General features: G+C 43.4%; 1 protein-coding gene across 1 annotated transcript in view; it reads left to right on the forward strand.

Annotated features, from left to right (window-relative positions):
• The first annotated feature begins 10482 nt into the window (after nucleotides 1-10482).
• LOC147109802 (histone-lysine N-methyltransferase PRDM9-like) overlaps nucleotides 10483-21109 on the forward strand; it is a 33424-nt gene continuing 22797 nt past the window's right edge. Inside the window, exons 1-5 of the mRNA XM_086002382.1 lie at nucleotides 10483-10554; nucleotides 12019-12135; nucleotides 13447-13488; nucleotides 14676-14853; nucleotides 15567-15704. Coding sequence (XP_085858508.1) covers nucleotides 10483-10554; nucleotides 12019-12135; nucleotides 13447-13488; nucleotides 14676-14853; nucleotides 15567-15704 — 547 coding nt within the window. The remainder of the gene's footprint in view (nucleotides 10555-12018; nucleotides 12136-13446; nucleotides 13489-14675; nucleotides 14854-15566; nucleotides 15705-21109) is intronic.

A 21109-nucleotide genomic window follows, 5' to 3' on the forward strand; every position in this document is an offset into this window, starting at 1 on the left:
AACATTGAAACATTTATTTTCAACACTTTCCGTTCTTGGACAGATTTGTGTGCATCTTTGGAAGTGTCTGAGTGAGTTCCAGTGAATAGTGGGACATAACGGTCACCAAAATGAAGTTGGATCTTTCTGCAGCCCTGCGTCACCGGATATGTTGCCCCTCAAATTTAGTTCCCAACATGAGAAATGCAACTCTTGACTATAACCGCAGGAAAAACTAGGAACCTTCAGATGTTAGTACAGCAGCAGTGACCAAGGGGTTTTGCCTTCATGGACCAGCTAGATCCATATTATGGAGCCTCATGAGCAACATATAAAATTTATGAAATAACAACAGAAAATGCTGGAAAAACTCAGCAGGCCAGGCAACATCCGTGGAGAGAAATTAGAGTCGACGTTTCGGGTCTAACCCTTTTTCAAAACTGGAAAGGAAATGAAATCGATCAAAAGGCAGGGCTGGGAGAGAACAAAAGAAGTGAAGAGACATTGGGCCAGTAATTCCGGTCCCAACGCGTGAGTACGGACGGGGTACTCACGCGTGGACCTGTTGGAAGTGCCGGATTTCAGCATGCACAGCGCATGCGCGGGAAACCGGCATTTCCTCCAAGGGGTTCAGAGGTCCAACGCGCACGCGTTGAACTTCCTTTTTGACAGGTTTGCCCATGTGCAAGGGCCTGAACTTTTTAGACATATAAAAAGGAGGCGTAAGGACTTGATTCTTGAAGGTAAGTGGTCTATTATTTAAAATTATTACATTTTTTCCACAGCTTCATTGTTTTTAAGGGCTTTACAGTAAGGTAAGTTTATTTTTAGACCCGATATCTTAAAAAATTATTATTTTCAAAAATTTGATTAATTGTTTAAAATAGTTTTTTAAAGTTATTTATAGTTTATTTAATTATTGGGATGTTTTTTAAATTTTATTTAAAGTTAAACTAGTCTTTTGGGCACCCGTACTTTTCATGAGTTTGACAGTTCTTACTATCAAACTCATGAATGAAGTTTCCCCTCCCCTGATTGGCTGCACAGTGCTCACGTGATCCCAGCCGGCACATCGCACTAACTACGCCGCTGGATCAGGCAAGCACATCGCGCCGACATCGGAACCGGGCCAGTGACAGGAAATGCAAGCAGGCCCGGGCTTCAGATGTCGGCGCGCCGGCTGAGTGCACATCGGGGGCTTGCATGCGCGGCAAGCCCCCGATCCTAATTTCTGGCCCGTTAAGAGGTATTCAAAACCTCCCAGCCCTGCCTTTCGATCTATTTCATTTCCTTTCCAGTTTTGAAAAAGGGTTAGCCCCGAAACGTCGACTCTAATTTCTCTCCACGGATGTTGCCTGGCCTGCTGAGTTTTTCCAGCATTTTCTGTTGTTACTTCGGATTTCCAGCATCTGCAGTATTTTGCTATAATATAAAATTTATGCCCATGTTTCGATTAATTTGCAGATATTTCAAGCTGCTGATATTCACAGCTTTTGGGATGCTGGTGGAGGATTTATCCACCAACAGCGCTAAAAGGCCTTTCCAAATCTCCTGGCCATGAATTTCAAGGACAAGTAAGCAACCTGGAGAACTGTGCACAGTTTGGGTCTCCTTATCTGAGGAAGGACATTCTTGCCTTAGAGGCGGTGCAACGAAGGTTCACTAGATTGATCCCTGGGATGAGAGGGTTGTCCTGTGAGGAGAGATTGAGGAGATTGGGCTGATACTCTGGAGTTTAGAAGAATGAGAGGTGATCTCATTGAAACATATAAGATTCTGATGGGGATTGACAGGGTAAGTGCTGAGAGATTGTTTCCCATGGCTGGAGAGTCTAGAACTAGGGAGCATAGTCTCAGTATAAGCGGTCAGCCATTTAAGACTGAGATGAGGAGGAATTTCTTCACTAAGATGTTTGTGAATCTTTGGAATTCTCTACCCCAAAGGGCTGTGGATGCTCAGTCGTTGAGTATATTCAAGGCTGAGCTAGATAGACTTTTGGACTCATGGGGAACCAAGGGATATGGGGCCCGGGCGGGAGAGTGGAGATGTGTCAAAGATCAGCCATGATCTTATTGAATGGCGGAGCAGGCTCGAAGGGCCATATGGCCGACTCCTGCTCCTAATTCTTATCTTCTTATGTAAGAAATATAAATACAAATAGAACCAAATTGCCAGGGACCATGGGATGCAAATTGGGAAGTCATGTAGCAAAATTAAAAAGAAAAATTGATTTCTACAAATCTGAGATAAAGACAGAAAATGCTGGAAGTGTGTAGCAGCTCAATTCGTGTTTGAAGGAGAAAGACTGGTTAATGTTTGGGTGGGAACTTGTATCGGTATATCCTTCAGATGCTGACAGGCCTGCTGTGAATATCTAGCAGTTTGTTTCCATTTCGATTTATTAGTTTGATATGAATTTCTGTTCACTTTGAATTACCTTTCTGGTATTCTCTTTCTTAGTCTTCTTGGTATCTTCATTCTTAAAGAGAGGCTTAAAGAATCTCACCTCTTGGAAAGAAAGTAAGACATCAGTGCAGATTGAGATAATCTCAGAATTCAGTTTGTTTATGTTAACAGCATGACGATTCTAAAAATATCTAGTTTATTTAGGTTCTGAAAAAAATCAATACATTATGCAGATAAAAAGTAGAAAAGGAAACTTACACAAGTATAAGGGAAAATGTGATCAGACAATTTACTTATCTCTCCAGCTCTCCAAAACTTCAAAGTAACTGCCTGCTGACAAAAAATATGTACTAGCTGCTGGACAAACTGGTTATAATCAATATTTATCCCTCAATCAACATAAAAAACCAGATTATCAGGTCATTATCACATTGCTATTTGTGGGAGCTTGATGTACACAAGTTGGCTGCCGTGTTTCCTACATTACAACAGCGATTACACTTCAAAAAGTACTTCATTGGCTGTAAAGCACTTTGAGACGTCTGGTGGTCGTGAAAGATGCTATATAAATGCAAGTCTTTCTTTCTTTACATAAATAAGCAAGATATTGCGTTAATCTGATTTGAATGACTACTGTTGTGGTGGCATTATCAACATAGTGCATCTCTTGCTCATTAAAATACCCTCAATTATTCAAAATAGAAATACTTTACTGAAACCCTTTATTCCAGGACACATACCTCTACTGGATTCACTACGAGCTTCACTTTCACAAACCAAGGTGCTCGTTTCTATTCTGATCTTTTGAACTGAAACTGTCTCTTCCTTAGCTGAAGCAGTTTCCTCAGTGAAGCCTCGGAAAACTTTATCTTCAGCCACTCCGAAATGGGACACAATCTGTGATGGGGTTTTTTGGTTCTGAAATGCAGAATGTGAGAGTGAAAATGTACCTCACAGTACCTGAAGTAGACAATAGCTGCCTCAGGACTCCCTGCATTTCAAGTCAAAGCAGTTGTCTGTTGTTCCTCTCCATTAGTTATTGTAGGATATTTAATAAACAGAGCTACCCAATTACCCAACTGGGGAAATACAGTTGCTCCCCAGTGTAGTGCTAAGCCACACACATTAGATTCCCTTCTTTGATACTGCACTGTACTGATCTCAGCAAATATGGTAAACCTATTACATAAACCTCAGCACCCTTTTGCAAGGGAGGGAATAAAATTAGCCAGGATTCAAAATTGAATTTGTCTGGGCTTGTCGTACCACACATGGAGAAAAGTACTTTAGATTCAAACCACTTTACACACAGAACATTCTTCTTGAAGTAAAAGCTAATTGCTCGTTCATGAAGCATCGTAGCTACAGACGGTTAGTCAGAGACAAGAGCCCGCGAGAGGAAATCAATGGAGGATCTAGAAGCAGATACAATTTCATTTAAAGTATCTGCCATGCTTGTCACCAAAATTAAGGCCGGATGTTTCTTCAGCCCTGTGTCACTGGACATTGTGTTTCTCATATCTAGTTCCCAACATGAGAATTGCAATTCTTGATTACAACAACAGGAAGAGAAACCTTGAGATGTTAGTACAGCAGCAGTGACCAAGGAGTTTTGTCTTCATGAACCAGCTAGATCCATATTATGGAGCCTCATGGGCAACATATCAAATTCATACCATTAATTTGCAGATATTTCAAGCTGCTGATTTTCACAGATTTTGGGATGCTGGTGGAGGATTTATCCACCAACAGCGCTAAGAGACCTTTCCAACTCTCCGGGCCATGAATTTCAAGGACAAGTAACCAAGAATGAAATAGAAATAGAAATAGGACCAAGTTGCCGGGCACCATGGACTGTAAATGGGCTCTCGTGCAGCAGAATGAAAAAGAAAAATTGTTTGCTAGAAATCTGAGATAAAGACAGAAAATGCTGGAAGTGTGTAGCAGCTCAATTCATGTCTGAAGGAGAAAGACTGGTTAATGTTTGGGTGGGAACTTGTATCGATATATCCTTCAGATGCTGACAGGCCTGCCGTGATTATCTAGCAGATTATTTTCATCTTGAACTATTAGTCTGTAAGAATTTCTGTTCACTTTGAATTACCTTTCTGGTATTCTCATTCTTAGTCTTCTTGGTATCTTCATTCTTAAGGAGAGGCTTAAAGAATCTCAACTCTTAAAAAAAGAAAGACATCAGTGTGATTGAGATAATCTCAGCTCTCAGTTTATTTATATTAACAGCATGAAGATTCTAAAAATATCTTGTTTATTCAGGCCCAAAAAAGAATCAACATATTATGCAGATAAAAAGTAAAGAAAACTTACACAAGTATAAGGGAAAATGTGATCAGACAATTTACTTATATTTCCAGCTCTCCAAAACTTCAAAGTAACTGCCTGCTGACAAAAAATATGTACTAGCTGCTGGACAAACTGGTTATATTCAGGGTGTTAAAAAAGCACATTTAATACTTTAACAAAGAAAACACATCCAATTTACTTGGTGGGTTTTTCACAAGAAGTTTAGGCGTCCACTCCTCATCCGAGTCACTAGAAACATACACACGGGGTTGGTGCCCACTGCTAGGTCTTGACATGAACGCTGGATCTGGTACATTCAATCCTGTGAAAATTAAAATATTCCAATCATCTACAGTTGATAATTGCCTGTATTTAATTTGCCTTAACTTACTAACGTAAGGCATCTGTTGAGTCGAACCATTTTAGAATAGTTTCAGGTAAGAGCAGCACAGAGGCTTTCCTTTCATCAATGGCATCTGGATTTAAATCCAGCCCAGACTGATCAGAGGAAAAGGAGCTTTTATGTTATGTTGGGGAGCTGGGAGCACAGCACTCAGGCCCATGCCCTCTAAGAGCCTTGTTCTCCCAGATTTTTATGCCACTGATCCCTATTGGACCCATTGGAGAGTCCAAAGGAAGATTTGCATTTGTGGCAGCTGACGGTCACTCTCAGTACCGAGGGAAAGGAAGGTCCTTGATGGCATCTGAGATGTAGAGCTTTCCTCCCTTATTCCAATATTTACTGCTTTTATCCTTCATTTAGTTTTAATGACAATCATTTCGTAGTTTTGTACAAAAAGTGGGGGAAAAGCCGCACAGGTACAACAGGCGGTGTTCTGATAGTCAGGTGAGATCAGGATCAGCTGCGCTGTCCCCCATATCACAAGCCTACATACAGTCAGACAGGATTTTTTCAAGGCAAGTAAATTAATATTCAGTGAATCACAGGATGGGGGTGCTGCATTTCCTGATATGTGTTCCTGATGTGTGCCAGCAGTTGTGAGATGGAAAATTCCAGCCAAAATATCTAACCACATATGAGGAGAACATCCACTTGGGTGTAATATTGGAAGAGTTGTATGGCAGTACGAATGAGAGTGTTCAGGAGAGGAAAAGAGAAATGTTGAAAGCAAGAAAATAATTGATATTGTACAAACCTATTGCAAGCATGGTTTCATAGTTCTGTTGCACTTTCTTATAACGGATGTCGACCCATTCACTTAGCTCTGCCCAATCGTCTTTGGAAAGATAAACGGCAATGTCTTTCAGCTTCTCTAGAATCTGGAGACATAAAATGAATGTAATTTCTGATACATCTAGGCATTTTATCTGTAATCTTCACAAACTACAATTGTAAGATTAGCTACCTTGTCAGATCTGCCAATCTTTAAAAGAATATCCTCCACATCACTTGAATGGGCCGGCACAGCCAGCCTTTATTGGAAGCCATCAATACCGTGGCAGCATGATGTTGAAATGTCTTGAAGGAAAGCTGTCTCAAGACCTTCTACAATCAGTGTTGGTGCTACCATGCTCCAGAGAATGTCTGGAAAGGCAAAACAAAATGGCTAAAAATGATCCCACACACCATCCCTTTTCTAAATTATTCTTGCTCACCTTCTTTATGCTCACATGCAACATTCCAGAGCCAATTGTAGACAAAAACCTTACAGCAGGTTTTTTGGTACTGCTGTTTTTGAGCCAGTTGTTCAAGGACACCCATAGTGAATGCCTCCAATTCCTCCCCCTCAGTGTGACATTATCCACAGTCACCCGAACAGCATAGTCGAGATCAATCTGGTAACTTCAAGGTACACAGCAAAAGACCTTTCAGCAAGCTTCACCATGTTGTTAACTATGGTAGATCTACTCTTTTAACCTCATTTTCCCCATAATTCTCCATTCAATTAATATCCATACAACCCAAGTATCTATCCCCTTTTAAATACCTGAATAAATTCTGCATCAATGGCCTCCTGTTGTAGTGCACTCCACATTCCCACAATATTTCCTATTAATAATTTTCTCCTGGATTAACTTTTCAAAAGCTTAGTTTTAATTTTAAATAGATGTCCTTTTATTACAGATTTGCCGATTGGAAAAATGACTCTTGGAAATCAGCTATCTTGTCATTTCCCTTTTTTATTTTTACTCAGGATGTGGTCCGTGCTAACAAGACCATCTTTAATGCCCATCCCCAGCTGCTTTGAGAAGACGATGGTGGACCTTCTTTTTAAACACCTCGATCAGATCACTCCTCATGTTTTGGGAGGTTTGCTCAGTCTCTGATCAGACCCAAGGTACTAAATGGAATAGAAAAGGCAAATCCACAGCAGTACTTTCAGTTAAATTGTAACTACAAGACTCGGATAAACCTGGTAAAAGAGAAGTCCAGAACTCAGGTCACAGCAAGAATTATCAGTACCTGAAATGGTCACCTGGGCAGAGTAGTAGAGGCAAAAAACAAAAATGAATTAATTTAAGCAGTTAGATATTGTGATAAAGAAATCTTAAGTTTCTACTGGAAGGATAAGTTCGATGGGCCAAATGGTTTCACTGCTCAATACTAATGTTAGTGATCCAATCTAAACACTGGGGAACTCAGCCACTCCCTACTGACAGTATTAATGTGATTGGTATCTTTTGGGACTGAGCAGCTGAACCTTCCCCATCTCAAGTTGCAAACAATACATTTCTCCAGCATTTTCTTTCTGGTTTCCATTTGAAATCTCCCATCATCTCACCTCCGATTTGCTCTTCTCAGACATGGCCTAATTTAAGATTTGCAAAATTTCTGCATTTCCCCGAAGGCTGTTATTAATAAACGGGACCCTGCATGGACTTTTTTAAGTAAAAAAGGTACCCTAGATGGCCTCCGTGCCTCGTGGCAGAAAGCCTGTGGAATTTTTTTATGGATTCTGCAACGCAGACAGCTTGGGAGAAATCGAAACTAAGGCTGCAGGCTTTTCTGTGAAGAGAAGCATTTGTGTTTTGGAACCAGACAGGACTCTGAATTATGCATTAGACCGAATTGGAGACAAAATTTAAATTCAGTTAGGCCTATAGTCAAGGCCATCAACAGTTTGCATATATTATCGGAAACAGATTAACACAGCCATCGAGGCTGGACAGGCCCATCAAGGAACTTTCAGGACAATACAAGTCAATTATCGGGCCGATAGATGCGATTACCGGCCACCTAAAAACCGGCTAGCATGAATTGCTACCATTATTTTAAACTAGCCCGCCAAAATTAAAACAAAGAACTAACCTGATTTGGCGCGCAGATAAGGGTTTTCGACGAAGGTATAATTGAAGGCCCTCAGGTAGCAATCTCGCGCTCGCTCTCTGTGTGTGCTGGTGCTCTTCTCCCTCTGCCTGCCCTAATGGCTGCCGCTCTTTCCCCGTCCCGCGCTTACCCCCTGGCCTTTGCCCGTGCCTGTTGCCATTCCATCGGCCCCGGCGTTACATCGAGCGGACACGGACAAATTCAGGCCAGGCGAGGCGGGACGCGACGAGGGGAGGAGGGAAGACCAACCAAGGAAGACCAACTGAGGGGAGGCTTCAAATCATCGGGCCTTCAGCCTCAGCCAACCTGCGACTATCTTCATGCAAACTCCAGCTGTCGGCTGTCGACGAAGGACCATCCCTGCAAGGTAAAGTACCCAAGCAGAGACTTTAACTTTGGGGTAATCGAACCTGGACAATGCCCTTGCAGTGCCCGGAGACCACGTGACGACGGCAGGCTCCAGAGAGCACCAAGAGCGAACCACGAACCCAACCGGTTTTGAGTTTAACAAACCCTTTTGATTGGTGAGCATGAATTCTGACCCCTCATAGCTTAACCTAGTTAGGTACAGGGGGTGGGATAAGGATAAGGGGATTGTTAAGATAGTTGTTTTCCCTCGATGTGCCGTGTGTTCCCCATTCCCTGTATAAGTATTATTATGATTCTCTTGTAATTTTTTTTGCCTGTAGAAGTGTACACTAGTAATTTTTCCATAAGATTGTGTCAAGTTTTCCTCTTCAATAAAATCTTGGTTTTGTCTGCATCCAACCACCTGTCTACCCGAGTCTTCTCTGTACCGCCGCCTTGTACCCAAGTCCAGTGTCTAGAGCCCAGGGGCGTGGGAACGATTCGAACCGCTCACAGAACAGTCAGAGGCATAACTGACTGGGCGCACGCACACGCCAGGCGACACCGCCACCCCCCTACACTCACCCTCTTCAGTATCTTCCCTGTCACTCTGAGTTTTGCCCATCCCTTCCTGAGGTTGGCCACCTTATTTACTCAACTTTTCCCTCGGATTTTTGTGCCCTTCTCGACCCCTCAGTCTTTTCAATGGTTTTGCCCCCGGGACGATTATTTCTTCCTTTTTTCTGTCACTTCACGGGGCTAAAATGAAGCCCAATCTGAGTGAAAGACTTTCCTGTCAGCAGCAGTGTTTAGTTTATGTGGCACTAATATCTGAAGCGGTCTTTTCTTCTGACTTTCCCTCAGACTAACACGACCTGAGTCTCTTTCTGACTAAAACTAACCCTCCCAGCTCCTGGTTTTTCCTCAGGATATTTTTGTTCATTTTCTTGAGAAATAATTTGTGATCCGATTTTTTTTTTAGCTGCAATTCCTCAGCATTTGCTCTAAAAGTGTGAAGTGAGTGAGAATGTGCTTTCCCCGCCTGCCCGCCCTGTGAAAGGCCCGCCCAGCCGCACACCTCCTCCTGCAGCCTCCTGCTTTCTGCCTGTTGCCCGGCGACGCCGCCTCTATTTATAACCCCGCCTCCCCCGGGGGCGGGGCCGACAGAAGGGCGACACGTGAGCGGCGCTGCGGCCAATCAGAGCGCTGCGGCTGAGGGTTGAGCAGGGCGCGAGAGCTGGCATGAGGAGACAGCCCGCCTCACGCGCCCAGGGAGGCCCAAAGAAAAAGGGTGGGAATAAGACCCAGACCCCGCGGGGCCTCGTGTTTGCGTCGCAGCGCCAGGCCCGGCCTGGCCGCCCGGGTGACTGGGGCAACTGTCCGCCACCTTGCTGAAGGATTTCCCACCGGCAACAGGCCCGGGCTACCCCGGCAACCCGCCGCCATCTTGGTGAAGGAATGTGGGACTTGTCCCCGCGCCGCCATCTTGGTTCAAAAGGCGCGCTCGGCCTCCCTGGGCGCGTGAGGTGGGCTGTCTCCTCACGCCGGCGCTCGCGCCCTGCTCAACCCTCAGCCGCAGCGCTCTGATTGGCCGCAGCGCCGCTCACGTGTCGCCTTTCTGTCGGCCCCGCCCCCGGGGGGAGGCGGGGCTATATATAGAGGCGGCGTCGCCGGGCAACGGACAGAAAACGGGAGGCTGCAGGAGGGGGAGGAGGTGTGTGGCTGGCCGGGCCTTTCACAGGGCGGGGAAAGCACATTCTCACTCACTTCACACTTTTAGAGCAAATGCTGAGGAATTGCAGCTAAAAAAAAAATCGGATCACAAATTATTTCTCAAGAAAATGAGCAAAAATAGCCTGAGGAAAAACCAGGATCTGGGAGGGTTACTTTTAGTCAGAAAGAGACTCAGGTCGTGTTAGTCTGAGGGAAAGTCAGAAGAAAAGACCGCTTCAGATATTAGTGCCACATAAACTAAACACTGCTGCTGACAGGAAAGCCTTTCACTCACATTGAGCTTCATTTTAGCCCCGTGAGGTGACAGAAAAAAGGAAGAAATAATCGACCCGGGGGCAAAACCATTGAAAAGACTGAGGGGTCGAGAAGGGCACAAAAATCCGAGGGAAAAGTTGAGTAAATAAGGTGGCCAACCTCAGGAAGGGATGGGCAAAACTCAGAGTGACAGGGAGGATAGTGAAGAGGGCAAGGCCATGTCTGAGAAGAGCAAATCGGAGGTGAGATGAGGGCAGATTTCAAATGGAAACCAGAAAGAAAATGCTGGAGAAATGTATTGTTTACAACTTGAGATGGGGAAGATTCAGCTGCTCAGTCCCAAAAGATACCAATCACATTAATACTGTCAGTAGGGAGTGGCTGAGTTACCCAGTGTTTAGATTGGATCACTAACATTAGTATTGAGCAGTGAGACCATTTGGCCCATCGAACTTACCCTTCCAGTAGAAGCTTAAGATTTCTTTATCACAATATCTAACTGCTTAAATTAATTCATTTTTGTTTTTTGCCTCTACTACCTTCCCCAGGCGACCATTTCAGGTACTGATAATTCCTGCTGTGACCGTCGTTCTGAACTTCTCTTTTACCAGGTTTATCCTAGTCTTGTAGTTACAATTTAACTGAAAGTACTGCTGTGGATTTGTCTTTCCTGTTCTATTTACTACCTTGGGTCTGATCAGAGACTGAGCAAATCTTCCGAAACACGAGGAGTGATCTGATCGAGGTGTTTCAAAAGAAGGTCCACCACCAGCTCCTCAAGGCAACTGGGGATGGGGATTAAAGATGGTCTTGTTAGCACTGACCACATCCTGAGTAAAAATAAAAAAGGGAATTGACAAGATAGCTGATTTCCAAGCGTTATTTTTCCAATCGACAAATCTGTAATAAAGGTTCATCTATTTAAAATTAAAACTTAGCTTTTGAAAAGTTAATCCAGGAGAAAATTATTAATAGGAAATATTGTGGGAATGTGAAGTGCACTACAACAGGAGGCCATTGATGCAGAATTTATTCAGGTATTTAAAAGGGGATAGATACTTAGGTTGTATGGATATTAATTGAATGGAGAATTATGGGAAAAATGAGGTTAAAAGAGTAGATCTACCATAGTTAACAACATGGTGAAGCTTGCTGAAAGGTCCTTTGCTGTGTTCCTTGAAGTTACCAGACTGATCTCAACTATGACGTTCGGGTGACTGTGGATAATGTCACACTGAGGGGGAGGAATCGGAGGCTTTCACTATGGGTGCCCTTGAACAACTGGCTCAAAAACAGCAGTCCCGAAAATCCTGCTGTAAGGTTTTTGTGTACAATTGGCTCTGGAATGTTGCATGTGAGCATAAAGAAGGTGAGGAAGAATAATTTAGAAAAGGGGATGGTGTGTGGTATCATTTTTAGCCATTTTGTTTTGCCTTTCCAGACATTCTCTGGAGCATGGTAGTACCAACACTGATTGTAGGAGGTCTTGAGACAACTTTCCTTCAAGACATTTCAACATCATGCTGCCACGATATTGATGGTTTCCAATAAAGGCTGGCTGTGCCGGCCCATTCAAGTGGTGTGGAGGATATTATTTTAAAGATTGGCAGATCTGACAGGATAGCTAATCTTACAATTGTAGTTTGTGAAGATTACAGATAAAATGCCTAGATGTATCAGAAATTACATTCATTTTATGTCTCCAGATTCTAGAGAAGCTGAAAGACATTGCCGTTTATCTTTCCAAAGACGATTGGGCAGAGCTAAGTGAATGGGTCGACATCCGTTATAAGAAAGTGCAGCAGAACTATGAAACCATGCTTGCAATAGGATTGTACAAGATAAATTATTTTCTTGCTTTCAACATTTCTCTTTTCCTCTCCTGAACACTCTGATTCGTACTGCCATACAATTCTTCCAATATTACACCCAAGTGGATGTTCTCCTCGTATGTGGTTAGACATTTTGGCTGGAATTTTCCATCTCACAACTGCTGGCACACATCAGGAACACATATCAGGAAATGCAGCACCCCCATCCTGTGATTCACTGAATATTAATTTACTTGCCTTGAAAAAATCCTGTCTGAGTGTATGTGGGCTTGTGATATGGGGACAGCGCAGCTGATCCTGATCTCACCTGACTATCAGAACACCTCCTGTTGTACCTGTGCGGCTTTTCCCCCACTTTTTGTACAAAACTACTAAATGATTGTCATTAAAACTAAATGAAGGATAAAAACAGTAAATATTGGAATAAGGGAGGAAAGCTCTACATCTCAGATGCCATCAAGGACCTTCCTTTCCCTCGGTGCTGAGAGTGACCGCCACAAATGTACATCTTCCTTTGGACTCTCCAATGGGTCCAATAGGGATCAGTGGCATAAAAATCTGGGAGAACAAGGCTCTTAGAGGGCATGGGCCTGAGTGCTGTGCTCCCAGCTCCCCAACATAACATAAAAGCTCCTTTTCCTCTGATCAGTCTGGGCTGGATTTAAATCCAGATGCCATTGATGAAAGGAAAGCCTCTGTGCTGCTCTTACCTGATATTATTCTAAAATGGTTCGATTCAACAGATGCCTTATGTTAGTAAGTTAAGTCAAATTAAATACAGGCAATTATCAACTGTAGATGATTGGAATATTTTAATTTTCACAGGATTGAATGTACCAGATCCAGCGTTCATGTCAAGACCTAGCAGTGGGCACCAACCCCGTGTGTATGTTTCTAGTGACTCGGATGAGGAGTGGACGCCTAAACTTCTTGTGAAAAACCCACCAAGTAAATTGGATGTGTTTTCTTTGTTAAAGTATTAAATGTGCTTTTTTAACACCATGAATATAACCAGTTTGTCCAGCAACTACTACATATTTTTTGTCAGCAGGCAGTTACTTTGAAGTTTTGGAGAGCTGGAAATATAAGTAAATTGTCTGATCACATTTTCCCTTATACTTGTGTAAGTTTTCTTTACTTCTTATCTGCATAATATGTTGATTCTTTTTTGGGCCTGAATAAACAAGATATTTTTAGAATCTTCATGCTGTTAACATAAATAAACTGAGAGCTGAGATTATCTCAATCACACTGATGTCTTTCTTTTTTTAAGAGTTAAGGTTCTTTAATCCTCTCCTTAAGAATGAAGCTACCAAGAAGACTAAGAACGAGAATACCAGAAAGGTAATTCAAAGTGAACAGAAATTCTTACAGACTAATAGTTCAAGATGAAAATAATCTGCTAGATAATCACGGCAGGCCTGTCAGCATCTGAAGGATATATCGATACAAGTTCCCACCCAAACATTAACCAGTCTTTCTCCTTCAGACACGAATTGAGCTGCTACACACTTCCAGCATTTTCTGTCTTTATCTCAGATTTCTAGCAAACAATTTTTCTTCTTCATTCTGCTGCATGAGAGCCCAATTTACAGTCCATGGTGCCTGGCAACTTGGTCCTATTTCTATTTCTATTTCATTCTTGGTTACTTGTCCTTGAAATTCATGGCCCGGAGAGTTGGAAAGGTCTCTTAGCGCTGTTGGTGAATAAATCCTCCACCAGCATCCCAAAATCTGTGAAAATCAGCAGCTTGAAATATCTGCAAATTAATGGTATGAATTTGATATGTTGCCCATGAGGCTCCATAATATGGATCTAGCTGGTTCCTGAAGACAAAACTCCTTGGTCACTGCTGCTGTACTAACATCTCAAGGTTTCTCTTCCTGTTGTTGTAATCAAGAATTGCAATTCTCATGTTGGGAACTAGATATGAGAAACACAATGTCCAGTGACACAGGGCTGAAGAAACATCCGGCCTTCATTTTGGTGACAAGCATGGCAGATATTTTAAATGAAATTGTATCTGCTTCTAGATCCTCCATTGATTTCCTCTCGCGGGCTCTTGTCTCTGACTAACCTTCTGTAGCTACGATGCTTCATGAACGAGCAATTAGCTTTTACTTCAAGAAGAATGTTCTGTGTGCAAAGTGGTTTGAATCTAAAGTACTTTTCTCCATGTGTGGTACGACAAGCCCAGACAAATTCAATTTTGAATCCTGGCTAATTTTATTCCCTCCCTTGCAAAAGGGTGCTGAGGTTTATGTAATAGGTTTACCATATTTGCTGAGATCAGTACAGTGCAGTATCAAAGAAGGGAATCTGATGTGTGTGGCTTAGCACTACACTGGGGAGCAACTGCATTTCCCCAGTTGGGTAATTGGGAAGCTCTGTTTATTAAATATCCTACAATAACTAATGGAGAGGAACAACAGACAACTGCTTTGACTTGTAATGCAGGGAGTCCTGAGGCAGCTATTGTCTACTTCAGGTGCTGTGAGGTACATTTTCACTCTCACATTCTGCATTTCAGAACCAAAAAACCCCGCCACAGATTGTGTCCCATTTCGAAGTGGCTGAAGATAAAGTTTTCCGAGGCTTCACTGAGGAAACTGCTTCAGCTAAGGAAGAGACTGTTTCAGTTCAAAAGGTCAGAATAGAAACGAGCACCTTGGTTTGTGAAAGTGAAGCTCGTAGTGAATCCAGTGAAGGTATTTGTCCTGGAATAAAGGATTTCAGTAAAGTATTTCTATTTTGAATAATTGAGGGTATTTTAATGAGCAAGAGATGCACTATGTTGATAATGCCACCACAACAGTAGTCATTCAAATCAGATTAACGCAATATCTTGCTTATTTATGTAAAGAAAGAAAGACTTGCATTTATATAGCATCTTTCATGACCACTGGACGTCTGAAAGTGCTTTACAGCCAATGAAGTACTTTTTGAAGTGTAGTCACTGTTGTAATGTAGGAAACGCGGCAGCCAATTTGCGTACATCAAGCTCCCACAAACAGCAATGTGATAATGACCTGATAATCTGGTTTTTTATGTTGATTGAGGGATAAATATTGGGCAGGGACACCGGGGATTTCTCCCCTGCTCTTCTTTGAAATAGTGCCATGGGATCTTTTATGTCCACCTGAGAGAGCAGACGAGGCCTCGAATTAACGTCTCATCTGAAAGACGGCACCTCCGACAGTGCGGCACTGCCTCAGCACTGCACTGGAGTGTCTGCCTTGATTTTTGTGCTTAAGTCCCTGATACGTGAACCCACAACCTTGTGACTCAGAGGTGAGAGTGCTACCCACGGAGCCACATATCTTCAGCAACTCCTGTTCAACAAAAAACAAGCTTTACATGCAAGAATATTAAAACTAATTGGTTCAATTTTTGATCCTGATTATCTGGATTTATTCCACAGTTGTCTGTACTGGAAAGATCTTGGGGTCAGCAAATGAGGAAACCACCAAAGAGACTGAAAGCAGAAGATACAGTTTGAGAAACAGAGAGAGAAAAGTTTACACTGAAGAAAGGGAACTTTGTGACGATGATTACCTGTGTATGTGCAAAGCAACCTATCCATTTCCTCAGGGCAGGAATAATTATTGGGTGTTTTGGTGTGATGACACAGGGGCCTTGGTAGGCCAGGGGATTGGTGGAGCAATGCAGCATGTCAGAGTGGTGGGACAGGAGTGCAGGCCTCTGTTTGCCCACAAACAGGCACCGATTTTCCTTTTTCATGAAGGAATAACAATCACAAATATGATCCCCAAAATATTGATAATAATTCTGGAATTCGCTCATGAAATATATGAATTTCAATAACCATAAACTAATGGCCCTGATTACAGGGAATAGCAGCTCCTTGTCTAAGATATTGAAGCATCCTATACCAGCCTACAGCAGGACCTGGACAACATCCAGGCTTGGGCTGACAAGCGGCAGCTAACATTCAAACTTATGAATGGCAAGCAGTGACCATCTCCAAAGAATTGATGATGCAGCCAGAATTAAGTTGGGTGTCAACATGGTTTGAAAAGAGGTGTGGGGCTAAGATGATGGCATAACTGAAAGGGCAAATTTGAGAAGTGGCACTTTCCCCTAGCGTGATTTGCCTGATGGTTTAGAGGGACTTTTGTTACTGGATATGCAGGTTGAAATTCATTCAAAGAATGAGAAAGCTATAACCTATAGGAAGTAATTAAGCCTCCTTGTGCAAAATTCTCTTCCTGCCCACTCCTAATCTTATCTGGTGTGGCACAGCTTGGAGATACTGTTGACAGTTTTTGCATTGCTGTTGTTAATTGTGGTCAGTACTGCCTTATTAGAGTTAAGAACCGAACATGTCGCCCAGAACAAGCCCTTGTATACAACAGAGTGGGGGAAGATCTGACTGGCACTGGGTGTAATTTTCATAGAGGGAAGATGCCCCAAGTGTTTTCCCCAGCTGATAGATCACAGAAATATCATACTTGTGTGTGCAGACTGAATTGCAATCAAACAATGAGGAAGATCAAATCTACGATAGATAATCTATCCTTTCTCAGTACTAACCCCCTTCACCTTCATGAACACTGAATAATGAATTGAAATCCTGATCCACCTTTAATTTGTATTTTATGTGTTAGTTTGTGAAGACTGCGAGACATTTTTTATTGAAGAATGCCCTGTGCATGGTCCTCCAGTGTTCTTAAAGGACACGGTGGTGGAATTCAGTCAGCCAGACAGAACACGTTCAATCCTTCCGGAGGGTCTCAGCATAGCGACTTCAAAAATTCGAAAAGCTGGACTTGGTGTATGGAATGAAGGGCAGGTTATTCCCAAAGGCGTTCACTTTGGACCTTATGAAGGAGTAGTATCAAATGAAGAAGCAGAGGCTGTCAGTGGGTATTCATGGGTGGTAAGTGACTACTGTCGTTATCAAGTTCCTTATTTTATTTTTTAAAAATTCAGGACTTATTTGAATTTATTTTCTATAAATTATCCAAGGTTCCCATTCCTAGTTGCTACTCAGAGTCCTACTGGTAAGTAGACAGCGAGTGAAGACAGAATTAGTCTTTGCTGTGAGGCCTCTTGTGTTCACTTAGCCTGTCAACACATGGAAATGTTCACAAATGAAGAATGGATTACTGGGTGTGTTTATTGTAGGGCTGGGAGCAGCCACGGAACTACCCGAACATGACTCACCACCATCAGGAAGCGAGAAAGCAAACATGCCTCAATCTGACTGAAACCCACCAAACACCACCACAGAGGAAACAATTGCAATTCACCCCACTGAGACCAAAGGTGTATCAAAGTTCACAGCACCTTCCCCACAGCTGATAGTGTCAGTGTTGAGAGAAAAATCCTCTCCCCACACAGACAAAGACCCTCTCACACCACTGAGGCAAAGTCAGACTCCCAACTATTTATAAAAACTCTGCCACCTGCCTCGCCTCCAGCTGAGGCAGCATGTTCACACTCAGAAACAAAATCCCTCACTAGAATTCCTCCCCCCTCCCCGCCCGCCTGTTGAGGCAATTATTGAATTCCGTGGCCGCGAATTTTGAAGTTTTAGCGCTCTCCGTTCAGGCCGGTTTTGCTTAAAAATGGTGGCCGTGTGGCGTACCGATCACAGAAAGGACACAATCCGCTTTCCGGTCCGTGGACTTTTAATCAGGCGTCATGCCTTTAAGAAGGATCACACCTTTAAGAAACTCGACCTGCAACATAGTTAAGCCCAGAGCGGGGGAGGAGCAGTCGAATCTGTGCACTGATGAAAGGCAGTCGTACTTTGTGTAGTCTCTGACTCCATTTTGTGTTCAGCATGCAGCCTCAACAATTAAACCTTTTCTGTTGAACCTCTCCGAGTTCAGTATTTTTTGCTAGGAGTACGTAGACTCCTACATTGGTGACCCCGATGCTCAGGACGACTCCTAAGCGTAACCATGGCTGACACTGTTAAGTCTGTGTGTTCCAGTTGTATTAAGATTAATTACTGACACAGACTACAAGAATAAAGTTCAACAGGTCTTTACTAGTTGGAGGTCAGGACTATATTAAATACAATATCACTACACAGTACTTATATACCGGTGGTCACCACCGGTATTACGTATACAGCAGCCAGAGAAAGTAGTACATCTCTTAAGGTGGAACAGGCTTAAGTTCTCTTAAGGTGGAACAGGTTACATACACCACAATCCTCCCTTTTTAGCTTAACAGTCATATCCCCATTTAACATAACATAATAACATATATACATATATAACTTCAGGTATAAACAGTTCAAAGGTTCAGTCTCTCAGGAGGCCTTCTGATTCGGTTTGGATAACACCTTTCAGTGGTCTCTGATTCTTGTTGCTGAGGTGACTCTTCTTGTTGGTTTCCTATGTATTGGACGTCATCATCAGTGCGATCGGAGGTGCATTTTGCACTTTTTGGCACCCAGCGCAGCTTTTTGTCAACTCCTCTATCTGTTGGTCAATGCCCGGCCACCATACATAAGCCCTAGCAAGACTTTTCATCTTAACTCCCCCCAGATGACCTTCATGCAGTTCCTTTAGAACTCTTTCCCGTAACTTGGGAGGAATAATCACTCTTGTCCCGTACATCAAAGTACCATGGCAGACGGACAGCTGGTCTCGCCTTGCCGAGAATGCCGGTAACAGAGGATCACCACGTGTTGGCCATCCCTTCACTGTCACCTCGTAAACTCGGGACAGTGTCGGGTCGTTCCTGGTTTCTCTTTCAATACTTGCATTGGTGACTGGTAAACACTCGATGATGGTCGAATGAAATAACTCAACAGGGTCAACTTTCATCATCTCTTCTGCTTCAGGTAGTGGCAGGCACGACAGCCCATCAGCATTGCCATGCTGCTTTGTACCTTTGAATTCTATTTGATATTGATGTGCCCCTAGGAAAAGGGACCATCTCTGGAGTCGCTGTGCTGTCATCACCGAAACACCCTTCTTAGGGTTAAAAATGGATACCAACGGCTGATGGTCTGTCAGAAGTGTGAATTTTTGGCCCTGCAGGTAATGATTAAACTTCTTCACTCCCCATACAAGACTGAGAGCCTCCCTATCGATCTGCGCATAGTTGCGCTCAGCGGAGGTCAACGATCTGGATGCAAACGCGACTGGCCTTTCCGTGCCATTTGGCAACTTGTGTGAGAGTACTGCCCCAATACCATATGGAGAAGCATCACAAGCCAACCGAATAGGCAGTGTCGGGTTGAAGTGAGCCAACACTCCCTCTGAGGTGATCAATTCTTTGCTTTTGCGAAATGCCTTCTTACAGTTTTCGCTCCATTCCCATGGTACCCCCTTCTGTAAAAGAGCGTTCAGCGGGTGCAGTACCGTGGATAGATTCGGTAGAAACTTATGGTAATAGTTAATCAATCCCAGAAACGACCTCAACTGAGAGACATTATCCGGAGCGGGAGCCTTTACAACTGCCTCTATCTTGTCAGGAGACTTATGAAGCCCCTCCCGGTCAATGACATGACCACAGTACGAGATCCGCTTCTGAAAGAACTCACATATCTGCCGATTAACTCTAAGTCCATACTCTTTCAGTCTGTTGAGCACCAGTTCCAAGTTTGCGAGGTGTTCTTCATCACCATCACCTGTAATCAGAATATCGTCCAGGTAACATTGTGTGCCTGGAATTCCCTGTAATACCTGCTCCATGGCCCTCTGCCAAATTGCCGGAGCCGATGCCACTCCAAAAACCAGCCTATTATACCGGTACAAACCTCTATGCGTGTTGATCGTGAGGTACTGGCGTGACTCTTCTTCAACCTCCATCTGCAAGTACGCCTGTGCCAGGTCTATCTTGGTGAAGTGTTTCCCGCCAGACAACGAAGCAAAAATATCCTCAATCCGCGGAAGCGGATACTGCACCGTGTGAAGCACCGGATTAACGGTGATCTTGAAATCTCCACAGATGCGAACCTTCCCTGGTTCTCCTGGCTTGTTGCTCGAAGGACGTTTCATAACGGGAACAATGGGCGTAGCCCACTCACTCCAATCTACCTTAGACAGTACACCTGAACGTTCTAGCGCTTCCAGTTCCGCTTCTACAGTAGGTCGTATTGCATAGGGTACCGGTCTGGCTTTGAAAAATTTTGGTTGTGCATGTTCATCAATCTTGATGTTTGCCGTAATTCCTTTCAGTGTTCCCAGTCCTTGCTGGAACACCTCTTTAGCATCATCCAATATTTTGGACAATCGTTTAGCTTTGACATCTGTTTCCCCGGAATCTACCGTTAGTGCTTTTAAGGAGTGCCAGTCCATATTCATTTTCCTAATCCACTCCCGTCCCAGTAGTGGTGGACCTCCTTCAGGTAGCACATATAAGTCCATTACTTGGCTTTCTTCGCCCTTGTGGACCACTTTTACCTCTATCTTTCCGATGGGGTACACTCTTTGCCCCGTGTATGTTTTCAATATAATCTCCGTATCCCGTAGGGGAATATGTTGGAATAACCTTTTGTAATCTTTCTTATTCATGACCGTCAATGCCGATCCAGTGTCCAATTCCATCTTTACTTGGACTCCTGCTATCTGAAGAGTGACCCAAATTGTCTGGAGATCTGCATCCTTACCAACGTTGTGTACTCTTAAGCTACCCAGTTCATCACTGCTAGCGTCTGAATCTGACTTCTGTTCATTCGAACTGGTCTTTGTCACCTTGTGCACCTTTATGTATTTTCCTTGCGGTGACTTTTTGTTGCTGGTCTTCTTTCCTGACCGGCATACTTTAGCTATGTGGCCAAGCCTGCCACACGTTCTGCATTCTTGGTTTTTAAACCAACACTGGTTCTGATCGTGTGTTGTCTTTCCACAACGATAACATTTTACAGTACTCAAACCCAATTTATTTGTACTGAGTTCCGGTGACCGTAGCTGCATTACTGCCGTGCCTCTCGCTGCGGCTTCGTGTGCTGCTGCCATAGTGACCGCTTTCTCAAGC

The sequence above is a fragment of the Somniosus microcephalus genome, chromosome 12 (assembly GCF_052327205.1).
Source record: "Somniosus microcephalus isolate GS21.2 chromosome 12, FLI_Smic_1.0, whole genome shotgun sequence".
NCBI classification, from domain to species: Eukaryota; Metazoa; Chordata; class Chondrichthyes; order Squaliformes; family Somniosidae; genus Somniosus; species Somniosus microcephalus.